Below are 13,346 nucleotides of genomic sequence, written 5' to 3' on the forward strand. Positions count from 1 at the left end.
AAGTTGAAATCTTAAGTGTTTGGTAACCAGGAATCAAGGCTCCTTAAATTAAGTAAAGGAGAAACACAATGAAAACTGAAATCAATAACTTTATTTCATCTCTAAAGTGAGTTACGATTGTATATAAGGGAATGACGCCTTCATTGCCGCTTGGGTTGTACAAATTCTCTCGCTCCTTTGCAATAAGGAAAGATGTTGCTTGTTGCGCAGTGAATATGGCACGAACTGATTATTTATAACCATCTATACACTGTTCGTTTGTCTCTGACTTAGCATCGCGAAAAAGAATTGCTGTTGGATATTATTCTTAGGAAAATGAGGTAGATGTCAAGATTCATCCTTCCCCTTAACGGTAACACCTGAGAATATATTTTGATCATGACTTGAACTTTAGGGTTTCACACTTTATACCTTAGGAAAAGAATCCCTAGAAATTTAGGGATTTCACCACCAGAGCTGGTTCCTTATTCGCGGGGTTCTCACCTAGGACATGGGTTTGGTATTCAGCTCATAAGTGGGTGGCTTCGGCCGGCCTGAATTTGGTACGAGAGGCTCCCAGTAGTCTCGCCCTGTCCTGAAAGACGATATGAAAGTTTAATGGACTTATTCGCTCCTCCCGTTGGCTTTCTGGTATCTTTCCTACTCCCACCAGACGCTCTGGGCTGCTAAAATGTTCACCAGTGATTTTTTTTTTCATTTTAATAACACAAGGGCGTTATTACGCTGATTTCAGGGAAGCCAAAAGAGAGAGTGAGAGTTAGTCAGAAAACAAAGAGACTTAAACGTGAGGCAACTCACCTTTCCCTAATGAACGAATAAGAGCTTAGCTGATTGAATCCGCCCCAGGGCTTATGTTTAGCGCTGGCGGGAGGCAGCTTCCCTCGCTCTTCGGCAAGTTCCTCTGCAATAGCGCGGATGTGGTAGGCCTCGAATCCACAACACCCTCCAATGTACCTGACGCCCAAGTCGTAGGCCTCTCGGGCGTACTTGTGGACGTCGAAGCGGGTGATGACTCGAGGTTCCATGGCTGAAATTGTTTACAATTTAGGAGGTTTCTCCGACAGTCTTTGTCTCGTGGTTAGTAAATGTCGTTCCAGTAAATTACCGGGAGAAGGGTACAATGTTTGCATATGGAATATTTCATTAAAATATCCAACGAAATTCCGTAAATGATTAAGGCAGTCATCTTACTGTAGTAGGTCTTCACTGTCACTCAGTAAGGTCAGCTATACTGACGAGGATTATTGAAACTGAAAGATGTATTTATACATTTTGTAGTCGGACCAATCTTATTCCTGTTGCAAGACCAGACCACTTTTGATTTTTTACGTTCCTTTATTAGCCTAGTTTTATAATTTTATCTTTTTGTTGACTAGGTTATCTGTTTTTTGTCTGATATTTTTTATCAGTAGTTCATTGTACAGTTCCTGTTGTAAATTTATTTGTACATATACATTTTCTAACCTTTAACGAAGTCACTGCTAAGAGCTACAAAATAACTATACCCCATTTTCTCTAGTATAAGCTCTGCAGAAAAATTAATATTATATTTTGAATAATCTGATTAATTTTACTTAGCATTTAAAATATTTGATAGATAGCTTTGATAAATAGATTTAACTGTCCCTTCAAATTAGTTAAGAAATTATTTAATTGATTTAGGGGGTGATAAGAACCATTGACCTGACATAGGCTCTTTCGGGGGGTAGTGAGAGGTCGAGCGCGGGTTTTTGGGGCCTTGTTCAAACAGACAGCAACGGAGACGGACGAACTTGTTTCGTAAACTTCGTCTCGAGTTTAATTTACGTAGTGTAGGGTTTTAGAAATTAATAACCCTTAAAATAATTGGTTTGTATGATCTCCTTTCCTGTTTGCACCTATCCTAACCCATATCCTATCCGAATCCTTATCTGCAACCAAAACTTAAAACGGCCATGCACACTGATCTGTCGGCGGAAAATTCGGTAAGTAAAATAACATTTCTTGTCAACGTACCAATTTGTTTCCACGAATGTAATTAGAGGTCGCTGGGTTTGCTGATTGAATATATAGGATTTGTTTTTCAGTTTAGGAGTGAATTAAGAGGTGTGCGTCCAAATTGGGTTAACTTAAAGGTAGGTCAACATACCAATTTTCCACAAAGGCTAAGCCGCCATATTTGGACGGCTGATTTGTGCCAACGGTTGTTCGTTAGGAAGCGGTTGCGTCTTTTAACGTTTAACTTACTTATTTAACTTAACTTACTTATTTAAGATGTAATACACTGTTTTCTTTACCTTAACTAAATTTTGAACCCTTTTATGTAGTTAGGCTATTGTAATATTGGAGTTTGTGAGAATTAATTAGGCTTAGACTCAGATTGAACAATTTTACAGGGGCTTATATAATTACATGGGCGTAGTAGAAAATTTAGTCAAAATTAGGTCTGTCTGTTGCTTAGCATTACTGTTTGGGATTAGTTTACCTTAATTTTACTTTAACCGGGTCGAAACTTAATTGAATTCTGGGACCAAACTGAGCTGCCCTGGGAATTTTATGGCCTTGGTTTAATTTATTCATAGTCCTTATTAGATTAATTGCATTTACCTAAATTACTCTTACCTGAATTTAACTAGCCTACTTAAACTTACAAAGCAATTATTAATCCTTTGGATTTTCTGGCACAAGTCTGAAAATACGTTAGGCGTACGGAAGAATTGTGTGCTTAACAGCCCGTTTTATACAATTTACTATATTACTAGAGAACACTCGGTGGAAGGAATTACCCTTGTAATTTTGTAGAGTATATTCCTTCAATCTTTCCACTGAGTGAGACAAATTTCCCACAGTTCCTTTCATGGTGATACTAACAATTTTTCAGTTATGGATTTTTTGTATTTTCTATTGCTGTATGCATATTTTGAATATTACTTTTTTCTGACACGTAATACAAACCCTCGGTCCTTTACAAATGGAATATACTTACAATGCAGCTGGATCGGTCGTAAGCTTTCGAACAAGGTGGTTCGGTAGTTAACTGCTTGTCCGATGGTCGGGAGTCCCGCCCGACTGGAGGCCGGAGGGTAAACATCCACTTTGCTTTCAGCCGCCGCCAGAGTTAGACGTGTTGTTCGCCGCTCTTCCCGCCATTGTCATGAGACTTTCATTATCTGTACTAAGTATTTGTTTTTTGTTTTCATTGTTACTTGTGGTGAATTCAACATGGAAAGCCACGAGTCGGAGAGACCCCCGCCCCCCAGCCACACAGAGAGTATGCCCTGGTGTGGAGGGCCATAAGTGTGGGGCCTTTAGATCCACCATTAATGTGGATCCTCATGTATTGTGTGCTCGGTGCTGAGGGCGTGAATACTTTCAGGGTGAGCGTTGTGACTTAGGTGATATGTGGTCGGAGGAGCAGTGGGAGTGCTACGAGAGGAGGAAGAAGGTGCGTAAAGTTCTCCAGTGACACCTCTGGTTACGGATACGTCTTCTTCATTCCTCCCTCCTAGTCAGCTCCTTCCCCTTCGGGGGAAGTGTTGCATTCCACCTCTTCACTTGACTTGTTGAGAGCAGAGGAGGGGGCGTGGCCCTCCGACCTGCAGTTGTACTCAGGGTCTTCTGTTCGCTCAGGGTGGGAACTTTCTCCCCCCAGGCGAGCGGGAACCCCTCCTTATAATCCGACCTTTGCCTCCTCAGGTGTGACTGCTGCCGTGGGTGGGGACCTTAAGCAGGTCTGGCACTCGCTAGGGGTTTTGGGCACGCCAAGCTTTCGGGGGCTGCTGGATCACCTGGCTGTACCAGTGACCCATGGCCTGTCGACTCCCGGGTTTGCCGCTCCTCCCCATCTGGTCTATACACAGAACAGAGCGACGGCAACCCCATCAGCCGCTGTCCAAGCTCCGCTGTCATTCGCACCATGAGAGAGATGGCCCCACCACCTGGCTTCGGTGTCTTCGCCTCAGCCCCGTGACGCGTCACGAGGATGGTGCACGCTCCCACCGCACCAGTGGACTCTGAGGGAAGGATCTGTGCTCCCTCCCTCTGAGCCTCCATTGAGGCTGGAGTCGTTCTGGGGGCCTTAGAAGGAACCCAGGATGACGGTGGGTCTGCTCGGTCCTCCTTGGCCAACGGTGTGCTAGGCCAGGTGAACTCTCTTGTCTCCAGACAGGAGGGATCGCTTGGGTCCGGCAGGTCGACCAAGCTGCTTCCCCCTCCTCTACCACGACAGCGGTGATTCTACGTGCCATCGGAAGACCCTCTGCCGCCCAAGCAGGTTAACCCAGAGATAGCCAGGCTAACTACGAGTGTGCCTCTTCAACTCTTGCTGTCTGAGAACCTCTGGTTCACGCAGCAAGAGGCACAGGCCTTGGAAGCAGTCTCCTGGCTGGATCTGTGGTCCCTCACAGTGTCCAGAGTCGCGGCCTCCTCGGGACACATCACTCCCGAAGGGTACCTGGCGTTCAGGAGACTGTGTCAGTCTGGAGGTGGGCTGTCTCCTACCTCACCCACCAGATGGCCAACCTGTGGGCCAACCTGGTCCTGAGACGTCGGGACGCAGTCCTCTCTTGAGTGACCAGGGCGGCAGGGCGTGAGGCAGCGCCGGGTCTGAGGAATGGACTGTTGCTGGGTTCTGCCTCTCTCTTCCCTAGAGGGATGGTGAATGCTGCGGTGGAACAGCGGCGCACTGAGGACAGTGACCACCTAGTACACCAGGCAGTCTCGAAGGCTTCTGGGCAGCCTCGAGTCACTGCGGCCAAGCCTCGGAGCTTGGCTAGCTCTTCCTCTGCGGCCAAGACGTCTTCCTTGTCGAAGCCGAGAGGAAAGACCCAGGCTTCCACCAGTCTTCCAGGCAGTACCTCCACTTCAACCTCGACGGGACGGTGTACCAATTCAGCTCTGGTGTCGGCTTGGGCTCATTCGGTCAGGATACATCTTTTGAAGTATCTTGACGATTGGCTGATCCTGTCGAGCTCCCGCTCGCAGTTGCTGCAGGACAGGGATCGACTCCTCGAATTCTGCCGTGATCTGGGGATTGTGGTGAACTTCGAGAAGTCAGATCTCGAGCCCAAGCAGAGGATGAAGTACCTGGACATGATGATCGACTCAGTAGCAGGGCGAGTCTTCCCCGCAGACTCGTGGATCAGCAGGTTCAGGGAAGCAGCCGGACGGTTCCTGTTTTGACAGGAGCAGTCAGCTCAGCAGTGGCAGGTCGTGATCGGTCACCTGTCGTCTCTAGAGAAGCTAGTCCCTCGTGGGCGTCTTCACCTGCGGTCTCTTCAGTGGAGGCTAAAGGAGTGTTGGTCACAGGCCACAGACCTGCCATTCCTCCCCGTTCCTCTCACGGAGGAGGTGAGGCAAAACCTAGCCTGGTGGCTGGACGACGGGAACCTCGTAAGAGGAGTGCCTCTTTGCACTCCCCCCTCGAGAGATGCTGCTGTTCTCAGTCGCATCAACCGAGGGTTGGTGCGCACACCTGGAGGAGTTGCTGGTTGCAGGTGTGTGTGGGACCATCACGACAAGCACCTTCACATCAATGTCCTGGAGCTCAAGGCGGCATTCCTCGCTCTCCATGAGTTCCGGGAACGTGTGATGGGACACTCAGTGATGTTGATGTGCGACAACACCACAGTAGTGGCATACATCAATAAACAGGGGGCCTAGTATCCCTCCCGTTACACCAGTTGATGATGCAGGTGCACGAGTGGGCTACTGTCAGCCAGATACATACCAGGGAAGAGGAACGTAGTGGCAGACAAGCTCAGCCGCTGGAATCAGGTGTTTGGGACCGAATGGTCTCTTCACCTGGACATGGCGGAAAGGCTCTTCGACCTTTGGGGGCTTCCAGTCGGGGATCTGTTCGCCACCTGGCACAACAGAAAACTTGAGGTTTTCTTCTCAGTTGTGCCGGACCCATGGGCAGCTGCAGAGGACGCTTTTCAACGCCCGTGGGACAACTTCCTAGTTTACGCCATTCCCCCGTTATGTCTGATTCGCAAAGTGATCAGCAGGGTGCTGGTCACCAGCAATCTTCGGATGATTCTGATGGCACCCAAATTGTCTCAGGGCTTTTGGTATCCGGACCTGCTGGCTCTTCTTGCCGAGGCACCACGAGAGATTCCCCCACGGCACAACCTCCTGTGCCACCCACACGTGGAACGGTACCCCTGAGCGGTTTGGTCCCTGTGTCTTCACGGCTGGCAGTTATCCACCATCTCTTGCGAGTGAGAGGTTTTTCTCGCCGAGCAGCAACAGAGATGGCAGGGTACCTCAGACAGTCCTCTGCAGCAGTGTACCAGGGGAAGTGGTCCATCTTCTGTGGTTGGTGTCGAGCCACTCTTCAGTAGGTAGCGGATTTCCTCGTCTTCCTTTGGCGAGAGAGGCTCCTCTTCGTCTCCGCAGTTAAAGGCTACAGAGCCGCTCTGACCCTAGTCCTTAAACTGTGGGGAGTGGACATTTCCAACTCCATGGAAATCTCCCTCCTTATGAAGAGCTTCGAGAGGTCTTGCCCACCCAGGGAACTCAAGCCCCCGGGGTGGGATGCGACTCTCATCCTTAGGAGCCTGACTCTCAGACCCTTCGAGCTACTCTGAGAGTCGTCAGACAGGGATCTGACCTTCTAGACCGTCTTTCTGCTGGCCCTGGCATCGGCGAAGAGAGTAGAGGAACTTCATGGTCTTTCCTTCGATGTTAAACTCTCGAGGGGATTGGGATCGGTGACGCTCGATTTTGTCCCGGACTTCATAGCGAAGACTCAGAACCCTTCGGTCCCTGACGATCGGTTCGAGTCCTTCACGATCCCCTCCCTGGAGGACTTCACTGACAATGATGCGGACGAGATGCTGCTTTGTCCTGTCAGGGCGCTACGGCACTATCTGAAGAGAACTCGTCACCTCAGGCTTGAGTGTCAATGCCTCTTCGTTAGCACCGGGGTTACCAAGAAAGAAGTGTCCAAGAACACTCTTTCTTTTTGGCTTGGTGAGGTAATCTGGAAGGCGTACTCTTCAGACAGGAGCGATGACACCAGTACCCTTCGTCCGAGAGCCCACGAAGTCAGAGGTATTGGTCCAACCATTGCATTCCGCAAGAACTTCTCCGTGGCACAGGTGCTGCAGGCAGGGGTTTGGGCCAACCAGACTACCTTTACCTCCTAACTTCGGAATATTGCCCACAGGTCCTTGGACACCTTTTCCGTGGGACCCGTAGTGGCTGCTCAACAAGTTGTGTAGCTTATCCAGCTCCCTCGCCGGAGAAGGTAGCATCTCATCCTTGAGAGACTGCATGAATGGAAAAGTGAATGAGAGTGTGACTGGCTTCTCTTCCTCCTCTTTTCTTCCCTCTCCCTGCGGGCAGAGAGCGGCGGTCGTCACTACGCTGGACAGGATGCTGATGCAGGTAAGCGACGCGACTGAGCCCCATTCTATCCCTTTCATTAGGGATAGAAGCGTTACCCACCACTCCCGTAACAAGGGGGGTGTGGACGCCAACAAGAGACAAACCGAAGACTTTATATTTGGCTCTTGTGTAGGAACTAGTTCTTGCTTGCTATTCATAAGAGGCACGCTTGCCTCCCTCTTATGAATTTGGTCTAGAGGTCTGAGCACTGATCCCACAGTGCACACCCCGATCAGTTGGACAGAGGCTAGGATCCCTCCCTCTGCTCTTACGACCAGGGAGGGAACCAAGGTCGGACGAACACCAGTCTGTTCATAAGACTCAGATTCCACCCACCAATAAGTGAGTCTTCCATATGTAAAGGACCGAGGGGTTGTATTACGTGTCGGAACAAATCACAATTTGTAGTAATTTGTATTTTTCCTAACTATACAAACCTGAGGTCCTAAACATATAGTCCCACCTCATGGCACCCCTCACTCTGTTCCTGGGCCTAAAGCAAAGTGAATGTTTACCCTCCAGTTGGGCCCGACTCCTGACCATCAGACAAGCAGTTAACTACCGAACCACCATGTTCGAAAGCTTACGACCGGTCCAGCTGCTCTGTAAGTATATTCTATATGTAAAGGACCTCAGGTTTGTATAGTTAGGAAAAATACAATTTACTACAAATTGTGATATTTAAAAAGAGTTACTCAGTTGCCAAATGGATATTCCGGGCAGGACAGATACCCTTCTTTGCCCGTTCCCGTGGTGTAGAATCCGTTGGGTTGTGTCATGAGGAAGGGCTTCAGACCAGCTTCGTCCAGTGCTGTCTTCATCAGCTTCATGGTGTCCAAGGTCATGTGAGGGTCATACAGGCAGTTCACACCAACTGTCAAAATGCAAGAGCCTGTCTTTAGAAGTGACAAGTGTCAAAATGAAAGAGATTTACCTTAAAAGTGACAGGTGTCAAAATGAAAAAGGCTTTTTTAGGATTGAGAACTCAAAATTGGAGAGGCTTTCTTTAGAAGTGAGAACTGTCAAAATGAACGAAACTTTTTTGAGAAGTGAGAACTATCAAAATTAAGAAGGCTCTCTTTAGAGGTGAGAACTGTCAAAATGAACGAAACTTTCTTTAGAAGTGAGAACTGTCAAAATGAACGAAACTTTCTTTAGAAGTGAGAACGTCAAAATGAAAAAGGCTTTCTCTAGAAGTGAGAATTGTCAAAATGAACGAAATTTTTTGAGAAGTGAAAATTGTCAAAATGAAGGGAACTGTATAAAGAGGTGATAACTGTCAAAATGAACCTGACATTATTTAGAAGTGAGAACTGTCAAAATGAAGGAAACTTTCTTTAGAAGAGGGAGCTGTAGAAATGGAGGAGACTTTCTTCAGAAGCGACAGGTGTCAGAGGGGCGATATTTCTTTTAAAAGTGAAAAAAATCCAAGGAAAAATGCTTTCTTTTTTTTATTATCGAGAGGAAAAGAACACGTCTTTAAGAAAGAAAAGAAAACTGTCAAAACAAAAAACAAATGGAGAAAAAAATGAGGTTGGGAAGAAGCCAGAGGCGCGCGCTACGCTACACCGTGAGTCATCAACCATAAGGGGCCAAGTGACATAAAAAAGAAAAAAATCCATCCACTGTGTGATCTGGAGACAGTTAAGACCTACCGACATCTGCTCCAGCCTTGGCCATCCTGACGGCGCATTCCCCTGCTGAAACTCCTGAGTGATCTCCAGCGATCCCGATGCACATAGTGGCCGCCACAGGCATCCCTGATTTCTTCACTTCCTCGATGACCCATTCCATCTCCTCCACGTGCATGAAGAACTAAAATAAATAAACAAATATATAAATAGGTAACACCGGATCGGTATATTATGTGTGTGGACTGTGGCTTACTAATTAGCTCATTCAGTGACTTACCACTGCCATGCAAGCATCACACGCCAAAGGTCTCTTGCAAGGTTCCGTAACCTTGGCCACCTTTTGGATTTCATTAACATCAAATGCCATTTTGGGCTTTGGTCGAATTTCTTTGTTTTTCAAAGTATCAGATCACAGTCACAGTATTGATAGGTAGTTTGTGAGTCATCTATCTATAAATTTTTATTATTTTGATTTAGAATTTAGCTTCATTTACCAGTTATGAGCTAGAGAATTACTTGTCACTGCTGAAATGGATGATTATATAATAATATATATATATATATATTATAGAATTATAACACATATATATAGATATACATACATATATATATATATATATATAGATATATGAACAAGTATATAATATATAAATATAAGATATATAGATATAAATCTAATATTATAGAATATTATATTAATATTATTGAATAATATATATATTATATATATATAATATCATATATATTTATAATTAATAATATATATATATATTATATATAATATATAGGTAATCATCTATATAATATATATATATATATATAGTAGTATAATATTATTGTATGCTATTATTATATCATATAAGAGATATATTAGATATATTATAATATATGTGTGTGTGTGTGTGTGTGTGGTGGTATATATATATATATATATATATATATATATATATATATATATATATATACACACATACATACATACATTATATAATATATATATATATATAATACATACATATATATATATGTATATCTATACATATATCACAATCGTTTTTATATTTTATTTTTTGTTCAACATTGTGTAAATGGAGAGTCCAATTTAGGTGGAATTTTATTCCTTTGTTAATAAATGTATTGAAACTGACAAAAGCACACTGAAACCTTTTATATATACCTTAGTATAGGAAATAATAAACACTTTTCCATCAATAACTCGTCATTATGAACAAAATAAACTCGTTCCTTAAACAAAATTAAATAAATTAATAAACTTTGTGGTACTGGACTTCACCCCTTGAGCGACTCGAGAAATACAGAAGAATTTAGAGAATTCTATTTAACTAACTTACCTCGCAGATAATAAAATCAATTTTATTAGCGATGAAGGCTTCTACTTGTTCCCTGACTTGTCTCTGGATAGCTTCTTTTGCCTTGCCCTGGGTATAGGACGGGCACTGGGTGACCCCTCCGGCCACCAGGGCATCTCCCTCACTGGCCACTTCGCGGGCGATGTGACAGGCTGCTTCGTTGATCTGGGAACACTGAAAATGGAGTCGAAATGTCGTCTCAGATGACATATTTACAACTCCGAGATATTACGCTGTCTAGTTATGTATAACTTGAGGGACTGTCCATCTACATTCGAAGCGTGGTCGGGTATTATTTTTATTATTATTTTTTTATAATCACCAGTGGAACTAAGCAAAATATTGTATTCTTGATGGGGTAAAAATGAAACCCCATTCAGGCGTAGGGTTGTTGATTCTTCGGATAATTGCCTGGTATAACATTACATTTCGCTGTGAACTGTTTTGGAAATTTATTTTTTCGATGGATTGAACCAGCCATACCCTGGCACGGACCTTTGCTGCCCGAGCAGCTCGTAATAGTTCCTGAAGTGTCTTACCTCGAGGTAAACTTCTACTATAGTAGATTCACATCAACCAGGCGTCTGATGTCTAGGCCAGTCCCTTACGATGCTCCTGATTGGCTGTTGATAAGCCAATCACAGGGCTGGAAACTCTCAGTCTCTCGAGAGAGTTCTCATAGGCAAGATGTATGTTCCACCTCTCCTGAGGGATACTTATGAAAGACGTATCCCTCAGGAGAGGTGGAACACAGAGCCTACCCATGTGAACTCGAGAGAGACTGAGAGTTTCCAGCACTGTGATTGGCTTATCAACAGCCAATCGGGAGCGTTGTAAGGGACTGGCCTAGACATCAAATGCACGGTTGATGTGAATCTACTATAGCACTTGTCCTCTGAACTGACTCAGGAGGGATCTTCTTCTCTCTTTTTGGTTTAGAAAGAGTGGTTCTTCCAGCCATCATTAGCTCCTTTTGGGCAAAATTGCAAAAGTATCATTAGCCGGTATCTTTGTGGAAAAGGGAAAGGGACTACTATTCGTTTGTATACAAGATGAGGCAGGCGTTTCCAGACCACATAAAGATCAGTAAAGAGATATTAGACTATTATACAGAAAAATCAACAAAGCTAAGAGAAGTCATGATTACCATAAAAAAATCTATATGTAAGTTCTAAACATTAAGACCTATATTTTAATCTTACTTACTTTGAAGTCAAGGTATTTGGATTTACTTTGGAACCAAGGTGTTGAGAATTACTTTGGAATCAAGGCACTTAGACTTGCTGTGATCAAGGCACAAGGACCTACTGTGAAATCAAGGCACTGAGACTTACTGTGAAATCAAAACACTAAGCTTACTGTGAAATCAAGTTATTAAGACTTGCTGTGAAATCAAGGCACTAAGACTTACTGTGAAACCAAATCACTAAGCTTACCGTGAAATTAAGGAGGCACTAAGACTTACTGTGAAATCGCGTCCAGCTTGATTTCCTCCCAAATTAAGTTTATCGTCTGTGGAATAGAACGTGAATGTCTGCATGACGTCACTTCCTGCTCTTAAAAACTCTCGGTGTAGCTGCCGAACTGAAATTATGACAAGTAGAGGTCTGTTGAGATTAGGATAGATAAGAATATTTCTAATAATATTAATAACTGGCACTTCTAATATGGCAAGGGTATCTGACCTGTCAAAAAAGCAAAAATAATCAGATAATTATATCACATCTAGAATAGATTTAGTTAATCAGATAGTTATATCACATCTAGGATAGACGAAGTTCATCGTGTTATGTTGGTCTGCTTTTCTTGATCATGAGTTTTTGACTTTTAAACGCGAAGTTCACTACCAGTAGAACATACGAGAAAATACGTTGCAGTTTGTACAGATGAATTCTGAGTAAACATTTGGTAGAAACCTAAAGCATAAACTTGAATACCAGTCTCCTACTAAAGAGAAAGCCTACAGGCAATAACAAATAAAAACAGGGATAGAAAGCCGGAAAACAATTTGTCAAGAGCTGATGCGTTATCAACTTGTCAGATATCCTTGGCGATTATGAATATTATCTACACAATTTCGTTGTGAACTAAGAGCAACTTCAGTCGTAGTTCATTAAGTTTTCATCTCATTTTTCTTGTTTATCATCGGGGTTTGGCTAGATAACCCGCAAGAGGTGCACAAGGCATTACTTAAGTTTCTTTGCAGCGTCCCTTCGGCCCTAGCTGCAATCCCTTTCATTCATTTTACTTTACCACCTCCACCCCATCCTAACAATTGAGTCATAGTGCAACTGCGAGGTTTTCCTCTTGTTATACCTGTCAAACCTTTTTACCGTCAATTTCAGCGCTTTGCTTTTGGCCTAAATGTTATGTTCTATTTTATATATATTCTGTTGGCTAGATAAGGGAATCTGATTGCCTTTGCATAGGCAAGTAAATGCAAAGGTAAGTCAATGAAGTCTTGAGTATTACCTGCCTCTGGGTTCTCAAGGACAGCTTCTGGTGTCCAGGGGCCGCCAGTGACGTATCCTCTCTTCTCGAGGGCTATCACAAAACCCCCATCGCCTATCACGACGCCCTCTTGAAGTCTTTCCAGCAAGCCCTGGAGTTAAACGAAATCATAGTTTTAGAAAAGAAATGCTCTCAAGTAACATTACGTGTATACATCAACAAAAAGGGACCAGAAAATATTCAACAATTCTTGTTTGGCTTCATCATCGTTTCACCAACCCCAGCAGAAAGCGACTGGTGGTAAAAGTATACACACCCAAATGATTATATAGAGAAGCATGCCTTTGCTTCTTCAGATTAATAAGTAGTACTATCTATAATTTTCAAGAGCACTATGTAGGATTACATCTACAAATACAAACCACAGCATCTATAGAGACATCAGTGGAAAACATACTGTTTATCAGAGTAAACGAGTAAAAAAGAAAGTCGTGGGTAAGAAATGCTGGACTGGTAGTCC

At 43.9% G+C, this 13,346-nt stretch overlaps 1 protein-coding gene across 5 annotated transcripts in view; it reads right to left on the minus strand.

Annotated features, from left to right (window-relative positions):
* Positions 1-76: 76 nt before the first annotated feature.
* LOC135208777 (betaine--homocysteine S-methyltransferase 1-like) overlaps positions 77-13,346 on the minus strand; it is a 55,760-nt gene continuing 42,490 nt past the window's right edge. For 3 of the 5 annotated variants that reach the window (XM_064241295.1, XM_064241296.1, XM_064241293.1), the window contains exons 2-8: positions 12,848-12,977; positions 11,841-11,959; positions 10,358-10,549; positions 9,027-9,186; positions 8,075-8,245; positions 799-1,027; positions 77-574 (exon numbers count right to left, since the gene is read on the minus strand). In XM_064241295.1, coding sequence (XP_064097365.1) covers positions 484-574; positions 799-1,027; positions 8,075-8,245; positions 9,027-9,186; positions 10,358-10,549; positions 11,841-11,915 — 918 coding nt within the window. In that variant the 5' untranslated portion in view covers positions 11,916-11,959; positions 12,848-12,977 and the 3' untranslated portion in view covers positions 77-483. The remainder of the gene's footprint in view (positions 575-798; positions 1,028-8,074; positions 8,246-9,026; positions 9,187-10,357; positions 10,550-11,840; positions 11,960-12,847; positions 12,978-13,346) is intronic. The other 2 variants (XR_010313215.1, XM_064241294.1) reach the window with 2 other exon arrangements.

The sequence above is a fragment of the Macrobrachium nipponense genome, chromosome 35 (genome assembly GCF_015104395.2).
Source record: "Macrobrachium nipponense isolate FS-2020 chromosome 35, ASM1510439v2, whole genome shotgun sequence".
In the NCBI taxonomy this organism is placed as follows: Eukaryota; Metazoa; Arthropoda; class Malacostraca; order Decapoda; family Palaemonidae; genus Macrobrachium; species Macrobrachium nipponense.